The sequence below is a fragment of the Piliocolobus tephrosceles genome, chromosome 3 (genome assembly GCF_002776525.5).
Source record: "Piliocolobus tephrosceles isolate RC106 chromosome 3, ASM277652v3, whole genome shotgun sequence".
In the NCBI taxonomy this organism is placed as follows: domain Eukaryota; kingdom Metazoa; phylum Chordata; class Mammalia; order Primates; family Cercopithecidae; genus Piliocolobus; species Piliocolobus tephrosceles.
The window spans coordinates 104,628,685-104,655,216 of NC_045436.1; the positions used below are offsets into that span (position 1 = coordinate 104,628,685).

The 26,532-nt window shown below is 38.0% G+C and overlaps 1 protein-coding gene across 1 annotated transcript in view; it reads right to left on the minus strand.

The window, feature by feature from the left end:
* CDS1 (CDP-diacylglycerol synthase 1) overlaps nucleotides 1–26,532 on the minus strand; it is a 68,112-nt gene that overhangs the window by 23,375 nt on the left and 18,205 nt on the right. Inside the window, exons 2-5 of the mRNA XM_023222586.2 lie at nucleotides 24,007–24,134; nucleotides 16,152–16,248; nucleotides 8,052–8,149; nucleotides 6,210–6,349 (exon numbers count right to left, since the gene is read on the minus strand). Coding sequence (XP_023078354.1) covers nucleotides 6,210–6,349; nucleotides 8,052–8,149; nucleotides 16,152–16,248; nucleotides 24,007–24,134 — 463 coding nt within the window. The remainder of the gene's footprint in view (nucleotides 1–6,209; nucleotides 6,350–8,051; nucleotides 8,150–16,151; nucleotides 16,249–24,006; nucleotides 24,135–26,532) is intronic.

Below are 26,532 nucleotides of genomic sequence, written 5' to 3' on the forward strand. Positions count from 1 at the left end.
GGGCGCCTGTAGTCCCGGCTACTGGGGAGGCTGATGCAGGAGAACGGCGTGAACCCAGGAGGCAGAGCTTGCAGTGAGCCGAGATCGCGCCATTGCACTCCAGCCTGGGCGACACAGCAAGACTCTGTCTCAAAAAAAAAAAAAAAAAAACCAAGAGAATCCAGGTGCAGTGTCCTATGCCTATAATCCCAGCACCCTGGGAGGCCAAGGAAGGAGGACGGCTTGAGGCCATGAGTTCAAGACCAGCCTGTGCAACACAGCAGGATCCTGTCTCTATGAAATAAAAGTAAAAATTAGCTGGGCAGGACGGCACACACCTGCAGTCCCAGCTACTTGGGAGGCTGAGGCTGGAGGATCACTTGAGCCCAGGAGTTTGAGACTGCAGTAAGCTATGATCAAGCTCCATCCAGCCTGGACCACAGAGCAAGTCACCATCTCTTAAAAAATTTATTTAAAAAAGAAAAAGAGGATGAAGATTTTTAAGGGGGTCAGGAAAAGTAAAGGAAAAAACACAAGATACTGAAAAGCCCAATAGATGAGACAGAGGGAATTTCAGAAAAATAGATAAAAAATATTTATTAAGCACCTTTGATATGCCAGAAACAAGATGCAAAAATGAATAAGATAGGCACTGCCATTCAGGAGCTCTTACTCTTGTTGAAGACACCGAAAACAAATGAAAAATAAAGTTGTTTTTTAAATTTACCATTGATGATTAGTCAAAATTTAGTAAACATATAGCCCTTAATTCAAAAAACAGACAGTAGGATAGGCCCAAGATTGAATACTAGAGCTTCCGACTCATCCCCCATTCTTTCACTTGGTTATATTCTTCATTATACTTGCCTAAACCATCAAAATTTTCTAGCATCAAATTAAATAAGCATTGTGTGCCTTTTTTCTAATATCAAATTAAAAAAGCATTGTGTGCCTTTATTCAGACACCAGGCTACAACTGAGTTGTTCTGAAAAGTTTTACATAAATACGCATTGTAGAGATTACCATACAAACCAATCATCATATTGGTCAAACATTTTTAAAAGTTTTCATCCCAGCACTTTGGGAGGCTGAGATGGGCGGATCACAAGGTCAGGAGATCGAGACCATCCTGGCTAACCTGGTGAAACCCCGTCTCTACTAAAAAATACAAAAAAAAAAACTAGCCGGGCGAGGTGGCGGGCGCCTGTAGTCCCAGCTACTCAGGAGGCTGAGGCAGGAGAATGGCATAAAACCCGGGAGGCGGAGCTTGCAGTGAGCTGAGATCTGGCCACTGCACTCCAGCCTGGGCGACAGAGCGAGACTCTGTCTCAAAAAAAAAAAAAAAGTTTTCTATTAATCTGAATGGTTAGTCTAAGGTTTAGAACCAGTACTAGCATGTATATAGAGTTTAGTAGTCTTTAATTCAGAAATTTTAAGTAGTTTTGGAGATACAGTCTTTTGTGAATTATCTGTGACACTTTTCTAAAGATTTCATTAATATCCTCTGATATAAAAGATATTCAGGATATTTGGGGAAAATATCTTAATTATGCATTAATTCTGGCTATAACTTAGTTTTGTATGTCCATCAATTTTCTCGAACTGAAAGCGTTACATTCAAGTCATATTATCTCCCTAAGAATTTTAAAGAAATCAAAATAGCTACGCATGCACAAACACAAGCAAAAAATAATTTATTAAACATAATAAGCACATCACTATAGTTGAATAAAGAAATGTAAGGTGATGATATTAAGGGTCAAACACTTTAAGTTTGTTGACATATCACTGCTAACCATGTAATTGCACGACATGAGGGGTCAGAATTGGAGATACCTATATTTTATTTAAATAAAATTCAATGTCAATGAAGTAGTTTGAACTGTCTCTGCTTTTTAAATCTGGTAAGACATACATTTTCTGAAGTCATTTGACCACTATAATGGAACTAAAATTTTCACAGGGCCCTTGGAATACTGTTTAACAAAAAGACTTCCAAAGATTTCCACAGCATAATTCGAAAGAAAGGTACAAATATCTCAGTGTTAGCACACTCTCTATTTCCATAGTCCTGTTTCAAAGTCTAACTCCATTTGCTGGACTAAGCTCACAAATGTTGCTAAGCACTTCAAGAGTAGCCACTAAGGCCTCAAGACTCAGCAAACAAAACACTGATACTAAGAAAATATCATTAAGAAGCACTGTGTGTGGATGTGCGTGTTCTCAGCCTTTTAATCGTTTATCCAACAAATACAGAGTCGGACCCTCAATGCCAGTCCTGCACTGCGCTCTGGGAATTAAACAAACAAGAGAGGTACACCATGGGTGCTTTTGGTCTAACCGAGCCATTTTTAGGCCACCCTTAAAATGATAATAGACATCTAGTATTCTAGTATTCTATGCCTGTTTTATACCGGAAGTTACATCATTTAACTGAGTAGCTCCTAGCTTACTATGAGGCTGCATTTTTAAAGTATACCTATAGAGCGGGGCATGGTAATACACGCCTGTAATCCCAGCTACCAAGGAATCTGAGGCAGAAGGGTAAGTTGAGTCCAGGAATTCAAGACCAGCCTGGGAAAACAGTGACATCCTATCTCAAAATAACAAACAAAAAGTACATTTGTGTGACTATAATGATGTCAATATCCTGGTGTGATGTACTATAGTTTTGCAAAATACTATTATTGGTGATAACTAAGCAAAGTGTAAAAAGATCTATTATTTCTTACAACTGCATGTGAATATGCAATTATCTCAACAAAGATGTGCATTTTAAGCCAATAATCTGTGATACATAAACAACTTTTCATAGACTGTCATAAAATAGCAGTTGGGTTCTACGATCAGCCTGTGGTATTTTTATTTTCTAACTTATTACTCATTTAGTATTAACTACAAACCGGAAGAGTTTAGGTCCTTACTACATTTAGTGTGGATTTCAGCAGTAGCTTTCTATCTAGTCTGCCTGATAATGTCTCCCAACCTACTTCATTTAATTACAAATCTGGTTACATCATTTCTTAGCTTAAAATCCTCCAATGTTTTCCCAGATATAAAGTCCAAACCCTTCCTATGACATACAAATTTTGTCACGATGTGGCTCCTGCCTACCTTCCCTATCTTCAATGCCTCCATGAACCCAAAACATGCAATCCTTTCTCATTCTCATGCCTGCACAGCTGTTCCTCTGCCTGGAATGGACTTTTCTACTATCCGATACCTGGCAACTACCTGCTTCCTCTTTCCTTTTCATGAAACCTGTCATCTCTTCTCAAAGGCCCTCCATGGCCTTCCTTCCTCTTCTTCATGCTCCTGCCAGAACTTGTTCACATTTCAGCAATGAACTAGAAGACTCACATCTCACCAGCTTCAAGATCCTGGAAGGCACACAATCGCTTCATTTCCCTTTATATCCTCAACATCATTCACAGTACCTAGCATTTGAAAAACACTCAAATGTTTGCTCAAAGAATGACTTTAATGACTTTCAGTAAGTTTCTGTGATTCTGAGTGTAAAATAAGAAATGGTAAAATATGTCTATGGCAGAAATAAGTATACTGTTAGAAAAATGAAGAAATACCAGGCCAGACATGGTGGCTCATGACCATAACCTCAGCACTTTGGGAGACCAAGGCAGGAGGATCACTTGAGCCTAGGAGTTAGACACCAACTTGAGCAACATAGTGAAACTACATCTCTACTAAAAACACAAAAATTAGCCAGGTGCAGTAACACATGCCTGTAGTCCTAGTTACTTGGGAGGCTGAGGCATGAGAATCATCTGAGAATCATCACCAGGAGGTGGAGGTTGCCATGAGCCGAGATAGTGCCACTGCACTCCAGCCTGGGCAACGGAGTGAGACTCTGTTTCAAAAAAAAAATAAGACGAAACACTGATTGTATTTTTATAGAAGTAGAGTCCAAAAGTCATACATGAAACAAAGAATTACTAAAAAGGGGCTGGCTGGGAGGCGATAATCAAAGACAAAATATATAAAAAGAAACAGCAAAGAAAATGAATTACACTATTGGTCCACACTCAACTGAGATGTTATTCTCAAGCATAAATTATAGCAAAACCAAAGGGGAAGACAGTAATCACCTTATATGCCGACATTCTACCTCTCAGCTATTGCTGTATATCAATATAGATGTAACTGCAGATATGGATACAATGATAAATGTAGATGTGCCAATATAAATCCATCTATAAGCTATTAATGTATGAAGTGAAAAATGGTACAGAAGAGATACTCTTACTTGTATAAGAAAAAGGGAAGGGGGATATAAATATAAAAGCTTGAATACTCAGACACTTTCTGGAATAACAGTAGTAAGCCTCCAGATATTGTAAGTAAGGCCCTGAGGTGGAGGAAAGTTTCATCAAATACTCCTTTCTAGTCTAAATTTTTATCATGGGCATATATTTTCATTAAAAAAAAAAAAAACTAAAACAAAAAGCAAAAAAACACTAGTTTAGGCCTCTTGAAACACCTGGCTCCTGGCATGCTCCCCATTCAGAACCCAGGGTGCCTGTCCCACCCCAGCCACATGGAGGGGCCACAGGTCAGTGCCCAAGTCAGCAAGCGGCACGAACTGCAGTCATGAAAAGGAGCCATCTTTGATGTCCAGCACACTTAAGACATGAGCACCGGCCTCTGTCTCACGGCAACCACATGGGAGGCCTGGGGTTAGAACTGCTCAGTTAAGCCTGCTAAGCCGCAGGACTGTGAGCAAAAATAACAAATTGTTTTAAGCCAAGGGAAAAATAAAACTAGTTACAGCTTTTTGTTTTTAAATTACAGTTTGTATTCCATCCTGGTGTCCCTGCAAAATAACATTAAAAGAAATTAAGGGGAAGCCCCATGAGAACAGAGAAAACTGAAGAAATGTCAAGGAGAAAAGAAGAAACATGTCTACAAAATTTGGAAGCTAGAAAACAGATAGAAAACTGTTAGTAGACCTGAGAAATTACAGGTGCCTAAACATATTTTCTAGAGAAACTAAGGAGAAAAGGCCTGGTGGAAGGCAAGACTGAGGCCTAGGCTTCTGACCTGGATTATTAAGTAAAAGTCTAACAATAAGTGTGAGCCCTAGCCAAAGCAATCAGCTGTGAGAATAGACCAAAGGTATCTTTAGAAATGCACAAACATAAGACATCTACCTTCTACACATCATTTCATAAGAAACTACAGCAGGCCATGCTTCAGCAAAGTGAGGGTGTTAACCAAGAGATGGAAGACCTGGGATGGAAGAAATGGGCTCAAATCATGCGGGCAGCTTAGCAGTGGGCCCAAATGCAGCCAGCTCACACAGCAACAGGAATGCAGAGGTCTCTGGCATAGAAGTCTCCAGGAAAAAAGGCAATTGATATACTATCTGACTTGTGTAAACATCTGAAAACACTGCCAACAGACATGGGGCAAATCTGAAGGAGAAATTAAGGATCTCTACACTGAAATTAGCAAATATGGGAAAGAGAAGGTGAGGCAGTTACTCAGTGTGGGAAAAACAAAAAGTAGTAAAAGAAGGAAATGTAATCATTGATACTATTTGGTTCTACAGGAAGTGATATTTTGAGTACCTACTTAATGCAAACCGTGACTAGAAAAAAACTGAGTATGAAGTGAGGTAGGTTATAACAGGAAGTCAACAGATAATGCCTAAAGTAAACTAAGAAATTGGCCTATTACTTAGAAAAAAGGAAAAAATCTGAAAGCGGTGCGGTGCAGGGTTGCTGTTTACATCATAATTCTTTTGAAATTCAGTTTGAAAACTAATATGCATATATTAATGATATAAATGACTTATGTTTTAATTAACTACAATTGTTCTTTTTTTATTATTATTATTTTGAGATGGAGTCTTGCTCTGTCGCCCAGGCTGGAGTGCAGTGTCATGATTTTTCATGTTGGTCAGGATGGTCTCAAACTCCCGACCTCAGGTGTTCCGCCCACCTCAGCCTTCCAAAGTGCTGGCATTACAGGTCTGAGCCACAGAGTCCGGCCTGAAGTGATTCTTAATAAGCACTTTTTAAACCCACTATAAGGGAGTAATTGCTATTTAAGAACATGATGAAAGAAATAGCTTTATACATGAGAAACAATGAAAAAGAGAGGCTGGAATAAAATGTAACCCAAAAATCATGAATTTAAATAGCAGAAATAAAAATAAACATGGAAAATGTGTTAGCTACATATCAATACGGAATATTCCTTAACTTACCTGCCAGATAGAGGGCAAATGATATAAATCTGTGGTAGCGAATAAGGAACTGAAGTTGTTCTTCTCTTTGAACAAATGTAGCAAAATAATCAGCTACAGTCTCTCCATAGAAAAAGTAGTTTACACACAATAGAAAGTACCTATAATTTAAAAACAATTAGTTTTTCTATATTTGAAGCTTTCCTTCCCCTCAAACTCAACAAAATTATTTTCTACATTCTGATGACACAAAGATGAAAACCAAGTTCAGAAGACCAATTCAAGATATATTTTACCAAAATGTTATTTTCCTGTTTTAAACTTAATTTCAAATTTATTGATTAGCAAAAATTTACCGAATATAATTCATACCTTTATTTAGCTGAAAATCTAATGCCAGAGATAATTAGGAAACGATGTAGAAAATACTACATACACACAATCCTTCACCCTTGGGAGGTGGGAGCAGTGTGTGTGTGTGTATAAATTTAATACTTTGTGTGTAGTATAATCTGTGTATGTGTGTGTATGATTTTAATACTTTGTATGTATGTATAATGTGTGGGTGTATATATTGAGGTATTAAGTTCATAATGAAAATTAACTCCTAATTACTCACAGCTCTAATGCTTTTTAATAGTAGAAGTCCTAAGACAAATCCCCACCTGTCCTCAGGAAGATTAAGAAGGAAAGAAAGAAGAGGTAATTCAACCTGTCGCCCCATTGCCCTGCACGCACTGGCATGTCCCCTCTTCTAATGCTCCTAGTGGACTCCAAATGAGCCAGGATTCTTCCTCTGTAAGGCAATCAAGGCCTAACCTGGTCTACCAATCCAACTATTTACCCACTATCCGCTAAACAATACCCTCTGCTCAGAAGGGCCAGGAATATCTCATCAGCGGTAGTATAAGTACGTCTGTCCCATATCTAGAAACTGATAGGTGCTACATCCCCAACCAGAAAACTCTTCTTTATCCAAAACTTGTCTTCATTTCAAACACCAGTTTATCTTTTACCACTTGTTTGACACCTTCTAAAATCACCGGAGCCCATCCTTATTTATCTTCTCTTTTTTTTAATACTTAGAATCAATACTGCATGATTTTGCATTTAATTATTCTCCAATTTCTTTATCTATCTAACATTTCCTATATACTTTGCCACTCATGAAGAAACCTGCTACAAGGAAAAATCAGCTCTCACCGAAATCAAGACACTTCTTTTTGACTATCCTAAACCCCATCTGTTATAATGAGACACTGACTCCCTGGTTGATATTAATCAAATATATTAAAAAGGATGGCCACTTGGGTTAAATATGAACATAATGTTATCATGTTTCCTAGTCAAGGTTCTGATAGCAATGATTTATATATGAAAAGTTTTAAAAGATGTAAAATTTTAAATGTTAATATCATTTGGTGATTTGTTACTAACTTTACATGCATTTGTGTATATACAATATGTTGTATATTATCATGTCAACTGAGGGGAAATGAAGGAAAATGAAGGAAAAGATTATATGCAAATATTTTGCTAAAATTATCATTGTAAAGGATACAAAAATGTTTCCAATACAATGTTTAGTTTTTTATTTAAAAAAAAGGACAAGAATGGTGTATATATTCAACACATATTAGATATCTCTACAAAGACTAAAATATGAGATCTGAAAGAAGTTGTATCGGAGTGGGAAAGACAAAGGTGATCTTCTTTTCAAAATTCAACTACACTATTTTTATTTATCTTTCTCTAAAATCAATCTATAGGGTAAATTGAGTGGATACTGACTGATCAAGATGCTTCCTTTACAAACTTCAGAAATTAACTTTTCATATCTGAAATAGTTTCAAGCTTACTTACCAACTCAGTGTTCTAAACCATGGTAGATCATAGGAGTGATAGACTCTATAACCTATAGTGATAATTTCATGGAAGCATTTCACTTGGATGCCCAGAACCTGAAACCAAGAAAAAACATTAACATACATTTCTCAATGTTTACATTTATGCTTAATCATTCAATAAAGCAGTTTGTCATACGTATTTTAAAAATCTTAATCTACCAATTTTTAATTATTCTAAATGTCAGTAAAAAAATGCAATATTCCATGTCTCTAAAAATCAAGTGATGCCTCAAAGGGGTGGACAAAATAATGTTTTACTCAAAAAGGCTTGGAAGATCCTTCCCGGGGTGGGGAGTGGCACTGGAGTTTAAAGTTTGAGGGATATAATCTGGTTGGCCACAGTTGACTAGGATTTATCCCTCATTACTATTTCATTATTGAGACTGTCCTTCTCAAGATGGAGAATCTTTTTGTCCAACCTGTCCATTATGTTTCTTGAGATACCCTAAGAAAATCATATATGAAAGTTTGCTTGTATATATTTATTTGTAACCATGCATTGTTATACTTGCAAGTAATAAAGATACTGTCAGGACAAACAGTTAAAACACTTTCTACCCAGTCACCCTGGAATGGCCTTTTCATCCTCCCAGCTTTGTCAGCTCTCCCATAGCCAGTTACTCACTGGTCAATCGAAGCTGGGCTACCTTAGCAAAGTATAAGCAACCTTCCACATTTGAAGCCGCTTTGGCCAGTCAACTGAGTTTATGCATTTCTGTTTACACAGTGTCCTGACTGCACACCTATTAAATGGGTTTACATTTATAAATCCCTTTTTGATGTTCTATTTTGTAGTCCTTCAAACTGCTGCATTCAGCAACCTGGATGAAGGTAATTTCTCAAGATGTAGCATCACACCCAGTGCTTGACCTATTAATTTCAAGATTCAAAGAGCAAATGGCAAGTCGAACACTTATTATCATAAATTAAGAGGTAAAAATCTTTGTGAATACAGCAGACTAGCTTTTTTGTCTAGAGAGCACTCTCCAGGGGCTTGTTTTTATGCTGTCCTTGAGCTAAGAATGGATTTTTATATTTTTAAAGAGTTATTTAAAAATCAAAGATTATGTGACTGAAACATATGCAGCTCCTTAAAGCCTAAAATATTACTATCTGGTCCTTTAACAGAAAAAGCTTACCAAACTCTGTCAGAGGATATATTTTGGGATTTCCTTTTAAGATTTCCACAAGTTAGTTTTCCAAAATCTACCATTCAGGGTATTCTTAAGCTATCTTTTCCCATTATACTGATTACATGTCCAATCACATACTTTAAAAAATAAATGTCTCTTTTCAGCCACATGATAAAGAAATGTATGTGAAACCATAAACAGTACTTTTAGCGAAAAGTCGTAAATGTGTTATAAAGACAGGAGGAAATCTAAGTTTCCTTCTTCAAATAACATTTGTATATAATATCAAGTCATTTCTAACAAAAATAAAGAACGGAGACAATGTTTAGTATTAAGACAAAACAGTAAAGCAAAGTTAGATCCGAAGGGCTTTTAAAATATCATACTGATGTAATTTCTATGAACTTATTTGCTAGGGTATATCCACTGGCACTATAAATTGTATTTATTTTACTGAGAGGGGAGAATAAAAGTGTTTTTAATAGCACACATTATATTTATATGATCAACTATAGCTTGCAGGGACAATTAATATGGAACTTCTAGGAAAACAGAAAACAAAAGGTTCCAAATAGTACTGTCGAAATCTTAAAACTGTATGTGTATCTTCCAGGACTGGAGGATTACACAGACATTAATACTCCACACCATCAATACTGGTAGCAATGTACACTCAAAGGACTCTGTTGGCCCAATTAATATTTCAAGAACCTTAAAAACAACAGTCAGTATTTAAGCATCTACTCTTTACTAGTATTTAAGCGTCTACTCTTTACTAGTTATTGAGGACTTATAGAAATAACATAGGGCATCTGTTCACAGATGTACGTCTCTCAGGGAGGAAACACGACTACAACCCATGTGAAATAGGCAAATAGACGTGTGTAGAGGCAGACACACCTGTGGCAGGGGCAGGGGGTAGGCAAGGGCAGAGCCGGAGGAGAAGCATCTGCAGAGTCACCGCCTGTAGAGGGAATGGGGCGTATTAAGGGAACTACTAGGAGGGTGGAGTTGCTGGAAGACAAAGGTGGGGTTAATAAGGAGAGAAAGAGATGAGCCTGGTCCTAGAATCCTAGGAAACAGCAAGAAGCACTGCACCGAGGAGTTGAAAGGACATGACTGGACATGAGAGTTCGGGAGAATAAAGTGGAAAGAATGGACTGGGGAGATGACAAGAGTAAAGGCAGTCAGGCAGGCAAGATGCCACTTCGCTATCCAGCTGAAGTGGCAGAGGAGTAGAGAAGAAGACAGGAGAGAAGTAGAGGGGGCAGAACTGACTAGACCTGGTGGGTGAGGAAATTGAGGGGCTACGGGAGAAAAGGGAACACAAAATAACACCAAGAAAGGCTTGGAAAAGTAGACAGTACGAAAGAATTACACAAATTGGGTCAATTGTCATATTCAACTAAAATCAGAGTCGAGGAGCCAAGTGGAAAAAGCACTCAGGGCACACAGCACCTGCTCCACGAATTATCCAAAGCCCAGCTGCTGAAACAGCTGGCCATACCCTCAGACCAGTTTACTTAGTAGCTGCTGAAACAACAATGTGCCATGACTCTAAGACTAGTTTTACCTGCCACCACTGTCACTCATCAATCAGAGCCTGCCAACTCCCCAAAACTTTACTAGTGCCAATGGGCTTTCTTTCAAAACAGTATGTAGTATTTCTCTCTTTAATAAAACTCCCAAGCTTCTCTTTGTTCTTTAGACATACTAAACACAACCCTGGTCTGGGTGTACGCTCTGAAGTGCAATTCTGTTTTTTTAAAATATATATATACATTCCCAAATAAAATGCTTTGCATAGAGATTTGTCTGTGTATTGTTATTTAACTTTGACAACAGATTTACTCTGGATGGCTGAGGTATGGACTAGAAGTTCAGATCTGGACATTTTGAGTATGAACTATAGTACCTACGGGTTATCCAAATAAGTGTCTATTTTCACTTTGCAAATATTTTCTAAGAAAATACTCCTGCATATAAAGTTAGAGCATATTTATGTTCTAATATGTTCAGGATAGTGTTATTCACAATAAAAAAAAAAAAAGAACATAACCTGAATGTCTAAAAATAACACAATTATTTGAATAACTTCAAATGATGCACTGAATGAATTCAGATACTCATTCACTTTAAGTGAATAACTGCATGATGAATTACATTCTATCAAGTAGACAATCTAGTAAAGCTAATGATTATAAAGACCACAGAACAACAAAAAACTTTTTTTAAACAAGTTTGTTTTTTTTAGAGACAGGGTTGTGCCATGTTATCCAGGCTGGACTCAGACTGGAATTTCAGGGCTCAAGTGATCCTCCTACCTCAGCCTCTCGAATAGCTGAGACTACAGGTGTGTGCCACCGCACCTGGCCACAAAATTTTTGATGTGATATTTAGCTTAAAAAGCAGGATGCACAATGTTAGTCACATTATTATTATGACCATGGTTTTAAAAACACAAATTAAGCAAAAAGTGATGAAATAAAATACACCAAATAACACTACTAATTGCATTTTGGTAGTCAACAACAGGGTTGGAATGATTATTTTTAATTATCTATTTTCCAAAGTAATTTGAACACACTTACACAACTCTCATAATGGGAAAAAGTAAACACACCATTTAAAAGTAAATTACATAGCATGAATTAAAACTTAATGACAACAGTTTCCAAGAAGGTAGGGGGGAAAAAAAACCTCTTTCAATATCTTCTATGTGTTTACATCTGTCTTTAAATCAAAACATGCTTTAGTAACTCCATCACTTGGAAAGTACGATTCTAAGCCATGAATACAACAATTTAAAAACGACAAAAGAAGGCCTTTTAAGGAACATGGGTATGCATTCCATATTAAAATAGTACCTGTAATTTCCTAGAAGTTTTGTTTGTTTGTTTTTTGAGACAAAGTCTCATGCTGTCTCCCAGGCTGGAGTGCAGTGGCGCCATCTCGGCTCACTGAAACCTCTGCCTCTTGGGTTCAAGTGATTCTCTTGCCTCAGCCACCTGAGTAGCTAGGACTATAGGTATGCGCTACCACATCCAGCTAATTTTTTGTATTTTGAATAGAGATTTTGGAAGTGCAAAATTGAGGGTTTCACTATGTTGGCCAGGCTGGTCTTGAACTTCTGACCTCGAGCAATCTGCCCACCTCACCCTCCCAAGGTGCTGAGATTACAGGCGTGAGCTACCGTGCCTGGCCTCCTAGAAGTTTTTGATGAAACTGTATTGAACTAGTCATTTTTGAGTGCTGACATTATAAGGCAACTGCAAGCTAGATACAATGTGTCCTTCTCAAAATATAAATGATCTAGTTAAGAATAGGAATAGAAATAAGGTTTTAAAACACATAAAGTAATATCAATTGAGTACCAACTATATGTGTGAATCATCCATATCCTCTTAACATAAATATCATATAAACATTATATATATATGCATGTATGTACATGTAATAAACTTAAATAACCAATAACAGTTCAAACCTACTTTACTTAGATCTTTAATATTCTTTTTTGTTTTTTTTGAGACAGGATCTCACTCTGTCGCCCAGACTGGAGTACAGTGGCGCGATCTCAGCTCACTGCAACCTCCACCTCCCAGGACCAAGTGATTCTCCTGCCTCAGCCCCCCAAGTAGCTCAGATTATAGGCACATGCCACTACCACCCGGCTAATTTTTGTATTTTTAATAGAGACGGGGTTTCACCATTTTGGCCAGGCTAGTCTCAAACTTCCGACCTCAAATGATCCACCTGCCTTGGCCTCCCAAAGTGCTGGGATTACAGGCATGAGCCACTGTACCTGGCCAGATCTTTAATATTCTTATTTTCTTCTTTAATTAAACTCACCAATTGAAGCAAATAACTTGTAATAAGATCATATTTTCCTTTCATAGTAAAAAAAAAATAAAAAAACTCAGGTACTGTAGGCACACTTATGGTTCTCTTAAAAAATCAGAATCCAAATGTATGCATGCATGCCTTTAAAACTGTCTTGAATTTTGTCATAAAGAGTGGTTAGAAAATAGTTTTTAATCCACAAATTCTTGCTCTAGTTATTATACTCAACAGTTCAGTTTGGAGAAACATGTAAATCACAGGGGAACCCACCAAATCTGCCTAAGTCAGTGTATCTAGGATATTGGTGGTTTCTGATATCTTAGATCAAAATTTTCTTCTTACTCCTTACTTCTCCCAAATAAATTCTTAATTCTTAATTCCAAATAAATTCTCCCAAAATACTTCTCCTCACTGCTTCCCAAATAAAACTCAAACTTCTTCACATAGTATTGCAAGGCCCTCCAGAATCTGATCTCTAATTATTTTTCGGCCCTGTGCTCCAGGAAAAAGCACCTTTTTCTGCCACCCAGGGAACGCTGTGAGCTGCCTCTACCCTGATACACGGCTCAAGGCCATGCTCAAAGGTCCCTCCACCCACAAAGCCTTGCGGAACTCCCTGCTCTCACTTGCTCCCTTCTTCCTCAAGCCTGCCCACTCACCACCAGAGCACTGAAAAGTGCTCTGTACACACTTGCTTCTTAAATGTCTAAGTCCCAGGGCCAGTGGTGGTCATTTTAGCCCTTGGCACATTCAGAGACAGAAGACTGGGAGCTGGGGGGCCTCTTTCTGGAATCAAACCCAGACAATTGCCCATGCCTGCCCACTTGGCTTTCAAGCTCGGCTTCCTCTGCCCTCACATTAAGTCTATCCTATTTATTATCCCTTTTTCCTTTGTGAGAAAAAGCACTTTCAGATCTTAGCAAATTAGCAGAAAAAGAAATTAACTTCTTCTCATTTTCATTACTTGATTTCCCCAAGGAAGTGCAAAATTAATGAGAGGACAAGAAGAGAAGTGAAAGAGGCTTCGAGGTGCTTATAAAAGCCACTTTAAGTGGCTTCAAGAGCTGATAGAATTTTTTTCATCATGTCTAATTTCACATCAAAACTTATTCTTTTATAAAATAAAAGGAAAACCATATCATATAGCTCATAAGCTTATGAGCTACAAATATAATTGAATATGGAGGGAGACTGGCAAAATGGATAAACACATTTCTCAGTGGGCAAGAGAAACCAGAGATGAAGGAGATGAGAACGTAAGAAGAGCCCGGATTAACTGAGAAGGAATGAGAAAAAGTAATAAGGATGATAATACTAATAAAGAAGGCCACAGGGCACCCCAGAGAGCAGGCTCTTGCTGTGTGCTGTCAAACCACGCTCAGCAGTGCCTAAGTGCTTGATGAGTGCGTTCAACAAATGCATTTCTCCTTGGTTCCAACACTTGTGGGCTTCGAATGTTTCATGCTTTAAATATCTGGGCTTTTGCACACAGGAATCCTCTGCCTGTGATGGTCCTCCCCGAGACTCCATCCTTTACCTCGTTATTCCCACTCAGCCTTCAGATCGCAGCCCACATGCTTGGCACTGTGCCTCTGCAAAGGCTCCCAGCTCCGCCTTTGCTCTCTTAGTATAATTCTTTTTTTCAAATGCTTATCGTAGTTTGTGATTATATATAGTCATGTGTTGCTTAACAACAGGGGTATGTTCTGAGAAATGCATCGTTAGGCAATTTTGTTGTTGTGCCAACATCATAGAATATACTTACACAAACCTAGATGGTATGGCCTCCTATACATCTAGTCTATATGGTACAGCCTATTGGTCCTAGGCTACAAATTTGTACAACATGTCACTTTACTGAATACTGTTGGCAATTGGAATAAAATCACGAGGCAATAGGAATTTTTTGGCTCCATTATAATCTTACAGGATTTCTATCGTATAGTTGTCCATCACGGACCAAAATGTCATCAGGTGGCATCTGACTGTAAATAATCAACTCTTTAAAGTGCAGATAGTATGCTCCATGAGGGCAGAGACAGGTACATTTTTCTCAGTACCAGTGTATCATCCATAGAACTAATGTAATGACTGGCATATAGCAGGCATCTTGGAAGCATTTGTTACACGAATGAATGAAGGGTTAAAATACTAGTTTGGCTTCCTGACTTGTTGAGCTTCCCACACACACCAAAATCCAAAACTCCCAGAATGGGTTTTTCCTTGCCTCTCCAGTGCCCTACAAAGACACCCTCTACACATACAACTTGCAGATCTTCCAATGGACCGCATCCTCTCACTCCCTCCTTGGCCTGCCCAGGATGTCTCCACTTTGGAATTCCTTTCCCTGTCCAGTATTCAGGACCCGGCTTCGGTACTGTCTCTTCTGGAAGCCCCTCCTCATCTCTCCCTCAGACTGGATTAGGTGCTTCTCTACTGTGCACTCCTAACATGTTCTATCATAGAACTTATCTCGCTTATTTATCATACTTTTATTCATATGGTTACTTGTATGTTTCTGCCATTACACTGAGTTCCTTGAAATCAGGGATCTAATAGTCATATGTTCATGGTACGTGTGTATATTCGTCTTTTTTTTTTTTTTTTTTTGAGATGGTTTCATTCTGTTGCCCAGGCTGGAGTATAGTAGTACAATCACAGCTCACAGCAGCCTCGACCTCCCAGGCTCAAGTGATCCTCCCACCTCAGCCTCCCCGGTAGCTGGGACTACAGGCATGAACCACCACCACCTAGCTTATTTTTTTTTAAATTTTCTGTAGAGACGAGGTCTCAGGCTCATGTCATATCTTTTATAAAATATGCTTGGCACAATGCCAGACACATAGACATGTACCTGTTACACAAATTTGGTCTCTGCTGAATGAACACATTGAATAGTCATTTTGCAAACAGAAAAGATTAAGTCAGATCATCATGAAATAAAAGACACTTAAAGGAACTAAATATGCTATGACTCAGTGTAATTAACTTATTTTTTATGATATGCTCAAATTACTTCAATCATATATAAATGTTGAAAAACAAAGCAAGAGATACTCAGGGAAAAGTCAAACACTTACAAGAAGCATCAGCATGAAGGATCCCATATAGATGATCAGGAAAAACAATGAGATCATAGTTAGAGTGAGAATTCCACGTATCCACCAGTTTTTCCACCTACAAAGAAAACGTAAAGTTAGTATTTAATGTGTTCTTAAGGTTTTTTTTGTGGTTTCAGTATTGATTTGCCAGATTTATGAATTTTCCTTAACTATACTTTAAGATTCCCCTACTGGCCGGGCGCGGTGGCTCAAGCCTGTAATCCCAGCACTTTGGGAGGCCGAGACGGGCGGATCATGAGGTCAGGAGATCGAGACCATCCTGGCTAACACGGTGAAACCCTGTCTCTAATAAAAAATACAAAAAACTAGCCAGGCGCGGTGGCAGCACCTATAGTCCCAGCTACTCGGGAGGCTGAGGCAGGAGAATGGCATGAACCCGGGAGGCGGAGCTTGCAGTGAGCTGAGATCGCGCCACCGCACTCCAGCCCGGGCAACAGAGCGAGACTCCGTCTCAAAAAAAAAAAAAAAGATTCCACTACTTCACTTTATATAATAACAAACAACAAAAACAAAAACCAAGTAGCATTCACGCACCCCACCACCACCACAAGCCTCACACTTCACCCCCAGTGTGCCATACAAATATCACTCCTTGTGTGACCATGTCATATAAACTGTTGGCAGCCTTGTATGAAAAATCCAGAATAATTCAAATACATGGATGGTGATTTCTGAATGCTCTTATACACAAATTATGACATCTATATTTAGAATTGTTGTTTTTCTTTAGGACTTTTCTGATTTTTATTAATTCAACTGGTAGCGCTTAAATTATGTTACAAGAGATTTTGATTCAACTTAAAGTCTAGTAACATATATGCAGTATATTCTAAGCACAAGTCCTCACTCCTTTTTTAAAAAAAATAGAGACAGGGTCTCACTATCTTGCTCAGGCTGGTCTCTAACTCCTGGACTCAAGTGATCTTCCTGCCTCGGCCTCCCAAAGTGCTGGGATTTCAGGTGTGAGCCACCATGCCCAGCCCTCATTCCCTTCTTAGAACAGAAATATTAGCTGCCTTCATAAGATATAGAATTGCTTCAGCCCTGGAGTTTGAGACCAGCCTGGGCAACATGGTAAAAACCGAGCTGTACAAAAAAAGCAAAAATCAGCTGGGCGTGGTAGTACTCGCCTGCCTGTGGTCCCAGCTACTGAGGGGCGGTGGCAGGGGGTAGGCGGAGAGTAGGCAGGGCATGTCGGGGCTGAAGTGGGAGGAACACTTGAGCACAGGAGGTCAAGGCTGCAGTGAGCCATGATTGTGCCACTGCACTCCAGCCTGGGTGGCAGAGCAAGATACTGTCTCTTAAAAAAAAAAAAAAGATTACATTCCTTGCTTTCAACCACTCTCCAATATAATTTAAACACTTCCAACAAACACTCTTTTCAACTACTCCTTTTATCATATCATTTCTGCATACAAGATCTAAAATACCAACATACCAACAACATATATTTTTTTCCAGTTTCCAATTTCTTTATAAGGTAGTCAAATTGCACTCATTCAACTTTATTTCCCTCTATTAACAAACTATGTAGGCATAAACTTCTCATGAGAGCTTGAGCATGGGGGAGAACTGAAAATGAGTGTAGAGTCAAAAATGCTATGGCTGAAAGGCTCCATGTAGTTGTACAGATACAACTGTTTGCGGATTAATGGATGGATTAGGAAACTGGGCTAGGTCACAAATCTAGTCAGAGGTAAATAAAGGACCACAAGCCAAGGCAAAATCCTGTCTCTATAAAAAATACAAAAATTAACCAGGCATGGTGGCTCACGCCTGTAGTCCCAGTTACTTGGGTGGCTGAGGTAGGAGGATTGCTTGAGCCTGAGAGGTAGAGGTTGCAGGGAGTTGAGACTGCACCACTGCACTCCAGTCTAGGCAATAGAGGAAAATCCTGTTTAAAAAAAAAAGTAAGGGGAGGGCATAAACCTTGACCAAGCGATTTCCCTTTAGGACTTTATCCTAAGGAAATGATTAATGGATGTTAAACCAAAGTGAGCTACAAAGAAAAATGTTTAATGTAGAGGTATTTTTAACTGTGAACATTTAGTAACAAACTAAATGTCCAGCAATAGGTGATCAGCTGGATAAACTAGACTACAGCCATACAACAAAATATGTCATAGACATTAAAAATGTTTCTGAAATATATTTAGGATCCTACATAAAATGTTGTTCCTAATAACACTATGGAATGAAAATGAGAACAGTAAGGTAGAAAACAGTATAATCTCATTTTTGCCTTACACACATCCACACACACACACACACACACACTGCACAAAAAAAAAAGCCTCAAAGAGTAAACACCAAAGTATTCTAAATATTAATGTCTTGGTAGGAGAATTACAGGATTTTTTCCCCCACAAGTAATGTACATTTCTTATGTAATTACTATTTTTCATCCTATGTACCTACAAATTCTAAGTCTTTGCAGGACAGTCTGTTTTCTTTTTATTATTATTATTATTATACCTTAAGTTCTAGGGTACATGTGCACAACGTGAAGGTTTGTTACATATGTATACATGTGCCATGTTGATGTGCTACACCCGTTAACTAGTCATTTACATTAGGTATATCTCCTAATGCTATCCCTCCCTGACATCCCCCACCCCATGCAGACCCCAGTTTGTGATGTTCCCCACCCTGTGTCCAAGTGTTCTCATTGTTCAATTCCCACCTATGAGTGAGAACATGTGGTGTTTGGCTTTCTGTCCTTATGATATTTTGCTCAGAATGATGGTTTCTAGCTTCATCCATGTCCCTACAAAGGACATGAACTCATCCTTTTTTGTGGCTGCATAGTACTCCATGGTGTATATGTGCCACATTTTCTTAATCCAGTCTATCACTGATGGACATTTGGGTTGATTCCAAGTCTTTGCTATTGTGATTAGTGCCTCAATAAACATACATGTGCATGTGTCTTTATAGCAGCATGATTTATAATCCTTTGGGTATATGCCCAGTAATGGGATGGCTGGGTCAAATGGTATTTCTAGTTCTAGATCCTTGGGGAATTGCCACACTGTCTTCCACAATGGGTGAACTAGTTTATAGTCCCACCAACAGTGTAAAAGTGCTCCTATTTATCCACATCCTCTCCAGCACCTGTTGTTTCCTGACTTTTTAATGATCGCCATTCTAACTGCTGCGAGATATCTCATTGTGGTTTTGATTTGCATGTCTCTGATGGCCAGTGATGATGAGCATTATTTCATGTGTCTGTTGGTTGCATAAATGTCTTCTTTTGAAAAGTGTCTGTTCATATCCTTTGCCCACTTTTTGATGGGGTTGTTTGATTTTCTTCTTGTAAATGTGTTTAAGCTCTTTGTAGATTCTGGATATTAGCCCTTTGTCAGATGGGTAGATTGTAAAAATGTTCTCCCATTCTGTAGGTTGCCTGTTCACTTTGATAGTAGTTTCTTTTGCTGTGTAGAAGCTCTTTAGTTTAATTAGATCCCATTTGTGAATTTTGGCTTTTGTTGCCATTGCTTTTGGTGTTTTAGTCATGAAGTCCTTGCCTATGTCTATGTCCTGAATGGTATTGCCTAGGTTTTCTTCTAGGGTTTTTATGGTTTTAGGTCTAACATTTAAGTCTTCAATCCATCTTGAATTAATTTTTGTATAAGGTGTAAAGAAGGGATCCAGTTTCAGCTTTTTACATATGGCTAGCCAGTTTTCCCAGCACCATTTATTAAATGGGGAATCCTTTCCCCATTTCTTGTTTTTGTCACACTTGTCAAAGATCAGATGGTTGCAGATGTGTGGTATTATTTCCAAGGGCTCTATTCTGTTCCACTGGTCTATATTTCTGTTTTGGTACCAGCACCATGCTGTTTTGGTTACTGTAGCCTTGTAGTATAGTTTGAAGTCAGGTAGTGTGATGCCTCCAGCTTTGTTCTTTTGGCTTCAGACTGTCTTGGCAATGTGGGCTCTTTTTTGGTTCTATATGAGCTTTAAAGTAGTTTTTTCCAATTCTGTGAAGGAAGTCATTGGTAGCTTAATGGGGATGACATTGAATCTATAAATTACCTTGGGCAGTATGGTCATTTTGACAATATTGATTCTTCCTATTCACGAGCATGGAATGTTCTTCCATTTGTTTGTGTCCTCTTTTATTTCATTGAGCAGTGGTTTGTAGTTAGTTCTCCTTGAAGAGGTCCTTCACATCCCTTGTAAGTTGGATTCCTACGTATTTTATTCTCTTTGAACAATGGGAGTTCACTCATGATTTGGCTGTTTGTCTGTTATTGGTGTACAGGAATGCTTGTGATTTCTGCACATTGATTTTGTATCCTGAGACTTCGATGAAGTTGCTTATCAGCTTAAGGAGATTTTGGGCTGAGACGATGGGGTTTTCTAAATATACAATCATGTCATCTGCAAACAGAGACAATTTGATTTCCTCTTTTCCTGATTGAATACCCTTTATTTCTTTCTCTTGCCTGATTGCCCTGGCCAGAACTTCTAACACTATGTTGAATAAGAGTGGTGAGAGAGGGCATCCTGTCCTGTGCCAGTTTTCAAAGGGAATGCTTTCAGATTTTGCCCATTCAGTATGATATTGGCTGTGGGTTTGTCATAAACAGCTCTTATTATTTTGAGATACGTCCCATCAATACCAAGTTTATTGAGCGTTTTTAGCATGAAGGGCTGCTGAATTTTGTCAAAGGCCTTTTCTGCATCTATTGAGATAATCATGTGGTTTTTGTCTTTGGTTCTGTTTATATGCTGGATTACATTTATTGATTTGCATATGTTGAGCCAGCCTTGCATCCCAGGGATGAAGCCCACTTGATCATGGTGGATAAGCTTTTTGATGTGCTGCTGGATTCAGTTTGCCAGTATTTTATTGAGGATCTTCACATCGATGTTTATCAGGGACATTGGTCTAAAATTCTCTTTTTTTGTTGTGTCTCTGCCAGGCTTTGGTATCAGGATAATGTTGGCCTCATAAAATGAATTAGGGAGGATTCCCTCTTTTTCTATTGATTGGAGTAGTTTCAGAAGGAATGGCACGAGCTCCTCCTTGTACCTCTGGTAGAATTCGGCTGTGAATCCATCTGGTCCTGGACTTTTTTTGGTTGGTAGACTATTAATTATTGCCTCAATTTCAGAAACTGTTATTGGTCTATTCAGGGATTCAACTTCTTCCTGGTTTAGACTTGGGAGAGTGTACGTGTCCAGGAATGTATCCATTTCTTCTACATTTTCTGTTTTATTTGCATAGAGGTGTTTATAGTATTCTCTGATGGTAGTTTGTATTTCTGTGGGATCAGTGGTGATATCCCCTTTATCATTTTTTATTGCGTCTATTTGATTCTTCTCTCTTTTCTTCTTTATTAGTCTTGCTAGCAGTCTATCAATTTTGTTGATCTTTTCAAAAAACTAGCTCCTGGATTCATAGCTTTTTTGAAGGGTTTTTTGTGTCTCTATTTCCTTCATTTCTGCTCTGATCTTAGTTATTTCTTGCCTTCTGCTAGCTTTTGAATGTGTTTGCTCTTGCTTCTCTAGTTCTTTTAATTGTGATGTCAGGGTGTCAATTTTAGATCTTTCCTGCTTTCTCTTGTGGGCATTTAGTGGTATAAATTTCCCTCAACACACTGCTTTTAACGTGTCCCAGAGATTCTGGTATGTTGTGTCTTTGTTCTCACTGGTTTCAAAGAACATCTGTCTTTGTTCTCACTGGTTTCAAAGAACATCTTTATTTCTGCCTTCATTTCATTATGTACCCAGTAGTCATTCAGGAGCAGGTTGTTCAGTTTCCATGCAGTTGAGTGGTTTTGAGTGAGTTTCTTAATCCTGAGTTCTAGTTTGATTGCACTGTGGTCTGAGAGACAGTTTGTTATAATTTCTGTTCTTTTACATTTGCTAAGGAGTGCTTTACTTCCAACTATGTAGTCAATTTTGGAAGAAGTGTGATGTGGTGCTAAGAAGAATGTATATTCTGTTGATTTGGGGTGGAGAGTTCTGTAGATGTCTATTAGGTCTGCTTGGTGCAGGGCTGAGTTCAATTCCTAGATATCCTTATTAACTGTCAAGACAGTCTGTTTTCAATATTAGACTAAAAACAGGATAAAAATGTATAAAACAGATTGCATGTAAAACATTCGTGTAATCTTTGCAGAAAAGTTTCTTGAGAAGATTGAAACCATTATACTATCTATTGTTCATTTTGTAAAACCAATTCACTCATAAATAGCATAGATAAGAACACAGGCATTGAAGCCACAGTACTTAGGTTCAGAATGTGGTTCCATAACTTACTAGCTACATGACCCTTGATATATAGTATCTGTCTACGTTTATATACTTGTGTTATGAGGTTGCCGTGAGAGTATTAGTTAACACATATAAAGTGCCTGAAGCAATGCTAGTACATAGTAAATGCTAAATAAATATTAGCTGCTAGTATTTGCTATTGTTACTTTTTATCAGAAAAAAAAAACTTCATGATTAAGGAAGATCTTATGAATGACACATACAAATCTGGCATCATTCTTATAGAACATCAACTACACAAAATTTCAGGTCTGAGATAGACTTGATGAGATTTTAACACAAAGTTACATCTGTGAATTAGGTCATGAAAACAACTGGGAACAAGAACTATTAAAATAATCATGCTTTTAATAGCAGATCAAATATATGTTCTATTGGTTAAAAAGTATGAAAATGTTGCTTTTAACCAATGTATTCTAATATGGTTATCCCTTACAAAGTAAAAAAAAGAAAAATTCATATTACATTTACTAGATACAACTAAACTAGTGGTTTTCAGACTGCAGGCTGTGACCCAAGGGTAGTAAAATCCATTGAGTAAGTTACATGTAGCATTTTTCGTTCAATAACATAGAACAGCATCAAACAGAAAAGAAATCAGAGGGTATCACAGTAATGGGAAGAACTGTTTCATAACATTTTTGCTGCAGTTAAAATATACATTTGTGTGTCTTGAAATGTGGTATACAACGTATCTCTTACTGAGTCAAAGTGTCAAAAAGTTGGGGAAACATTGTTCTTTCTATATCAATGTGTAACATTTCATACATTAATCTGGACAAAAGCTTAGGTTTATTTTGCTTTTATAAATTTTATAATTCATATTTCTAAAGTATACAATGAAGGGTAATATAATTAGCTGAAATTTTGTGGTCATTAAACATTTTTAAATGTTGCACAAGTATAAAATGGTAATGGGTTGTGGAGTTTTAGACAATAATCTTAAACTCAGTTAAAAGAAAAAAAAAATGCTGGCCTGGTGCCATGGCTTACACCTGTAATCCCAGCACTTTGGGTGGCCAAAGTAGGCAGAGACTGCTCGAGCCCAGGAATTCAAGACCAGCCTGGGCAATGTGGTGAAATCCCGTCTTATTTAAAAAAGAAAGAAAGAAAAGAAAAAAGAAAAAAATACCTATTTCTGTCTGGCATTTGAAAAATAGGGAACAGAGACTATGGAATTTTCTTTATTAGGTGTTCTAATACCAGAGAAAGCAACATGACATGGTAAATAGATCACAGACTTCAGAATCTGACAGCCCAAGGCAAGAATCCCTGGTCTGTATCTTACTAGCTCTGCAGCCTTCAACAATCAACCTCTCAGCCTTGGTTTTCTTGTACTTCACAAAGTTTTAAGGGTGGATACACATTAAATACATAGAACTATACCTCGGATATTAGGTGGCCTTTCTGACCACCTAATACCATAGCTGGAAAACTTACAAAAAGCCAAATTTCTTACATGGACAAGGATAACCTCAAAGCCTATCTTGTGCACTAAGATGTACTCATCTTCATCCAATCATACCTGGAAGATAAACCAGATAGAGCTTTCTTGAGAATCTCAGGGGTTCTATCTGAGGATGCTGGAATTTCCGGAATATCAGAATCTGTCCTGGAATCCAAATCTCCGTATCTGTCATCAATATCTGTTTCCTAAAATTAAAAAGACAAATTACTTTGCAAAATCATGTTTAGAAAAGCACATGCTTGCCAATATATTCGTTTATTGCTCAGGGTGTCACATCTCAGTTACATAATCTGAAACAAAGAAACAACTATTAATTTATCTTGAATATCTTAGCACTGCTATACTTCTTTGTTAGGAAAGTTTGATTATCTTTGCTAAAATCTACTATTAATAATATGAAGGATAACTTTGAACAAAAGAAGCTTCCATATTTTCTAAATCAGAAATATACCCCTAAAACAGATACGTATTGTTTTGCCACTTACCTGGGAGATCCCGGTGTTAGTTCCATGTAGATTCTGATCGGCTATTAAGAGTCCCTTTATAAATTTGATTTCAATTAAAGCATCAACAATAAGAGTAGTATCTTACATGAGCATAGGAGTTCACATATATTTTTAAACATTTCAACTTCCATCATTTTTATTAGATCCTTGAGAGAGAATCCCAATTGAAGCAGGTCATATGGACCTCATCTCTATTTTACTGGTAGGTAAACTATGATCAACAGCATTTGGTGATGAGGTTTTTAAAGAAGTTATTTAAAACACAAACTGACTACTGAGTGCATGTACAGGAGCTACGTGAGGATGCTGGACATGGCAGGGAGCTCTAGGCCTTTAGACAAAGGTGGTCACTGCAGAATTTCCAGGGATAGGGTGGTCAATGCAGTTTTCAAAACAGAAATGTCATCTAACGCTCAGTTTTAAAGTTGCTCATTCTGCCATAAGTCTCCACTGCCATGTTCTTTCCTCTTCTACAACCTCTCCCCACTCAGGCCCTACCCTTTCCATCCTATCCTGGCAACCTTCAGTTATGAGTGGTAAACACACAGACACCTTGGGAGAATGGCTTACAGACAATTACTCAGGTCACTGGAGTGAGGGCGTTGAACTGGGATAGAGGAAAAAGAATATTCCCTGGAGGCAAACACAAATAGAGCACTGAGCAGGATATAGAGCCTGAAATAATCCTAGGAATAAAACCGCCCAACAATTCAGAATGTTGAGGATGTGCAATCCAAACTCAGCCCTTATTAGCTCCAAAACATCGGCAAATGTCATCACCCCTTTGAACTGTTTCTTCATCCCTAAAATGAAGCATTTAGTACAGTGCCAAGGACTTAGTAAATTCAAATAAGCAGTAAGATAATATTATGATTGAATAGAGTCTTCTAATTCCTCATTAGGAGGCTCACCAAATATAATGTTAGCCTTTGGGAGTATTTTCAGTTTTCATAAAGCACTAATAAACTTTAGTTTACTCACTTTTTAAGTATACAATTACGAAATTAAATGTGTCAATGTACCCTAAATGACAAATGAGAAACAGAAATGTCAGATTCCCACTGTGACACCAAGAGTCAGTTGGCCCCGAAGCTGCTTAAATACAGAGAGATGGTAACTAATAAACAACCAGACAGAACATCCCCTCAGAAAATGGCAGGCCACCTGCTGTCAGTCTGATAAGCCGCAGAGCTTGGACATCTGGAACAAGGGAAACACATCAGTTTTGTTTTGCTTTTTTTTTTTTTTCCTTTTCCCTGCCATTTTCTTTTCATCTTTAATAACCCAGAGTATTGACAGGGGTGGTGTGAGGGGTAGTGGGGATGGTGACTAATGGAAGTGGTTCTCTAGGACAGTATCACTATCCTACAAAAAGAGCATGAGACTAGGAATCAGGAGTTACCAGCCCTAATTCTACCTCTACTCTAACTAGCAGCAAGACAAACAGCAAATCACTTAATCTGAAGGAAACTCAGGCCTTGGTTTCCTTATTTATAAAATACTAAAACCATCCAGACTAGCATTCAAATTGTGCTCCTCAAAATACTAAAGTTCTCTGCAAGCTACTTTAAAGCCCACTTGGCAATAATGGTGACATGCTGCAACCCTACCCTCCCCACCCTCAACAAGGCTGCCCTGCTTTTATTTACATTATTTAAGCTTCTGGTTTCTATTTTATACCCTTTAGAGAAACACAAAATAAAAAACTTAAATTGGACTAGGAGTCTATGTCATTCTAGTAATTAAAGAATACAAGATAATTTCCAAATAATGGTATTTTGGAGCAATGTTACTCAATTACGAGAATGAGTAACAGGGGCCCTTATTTTACTGTATTTAATGTATAGACTTTGTTACAAAGATGCCAGACTTGAAAAGGAAAATAAAAGTGTGAATGGAGGTCAGGGAAAAGAAGGAAGTACGATAATACTTTTAATGATCAAATAGAGCTATGCAGTATTGTGCATGTTGAATGAAGGTATTTTATTTTATTTATTTATTTATTTGAGATGGAGTCTCTCTCTGCCACCCAGACTGGAGTACAGTGGTACAATCTCAGCTCACTGCAGCCTCCACC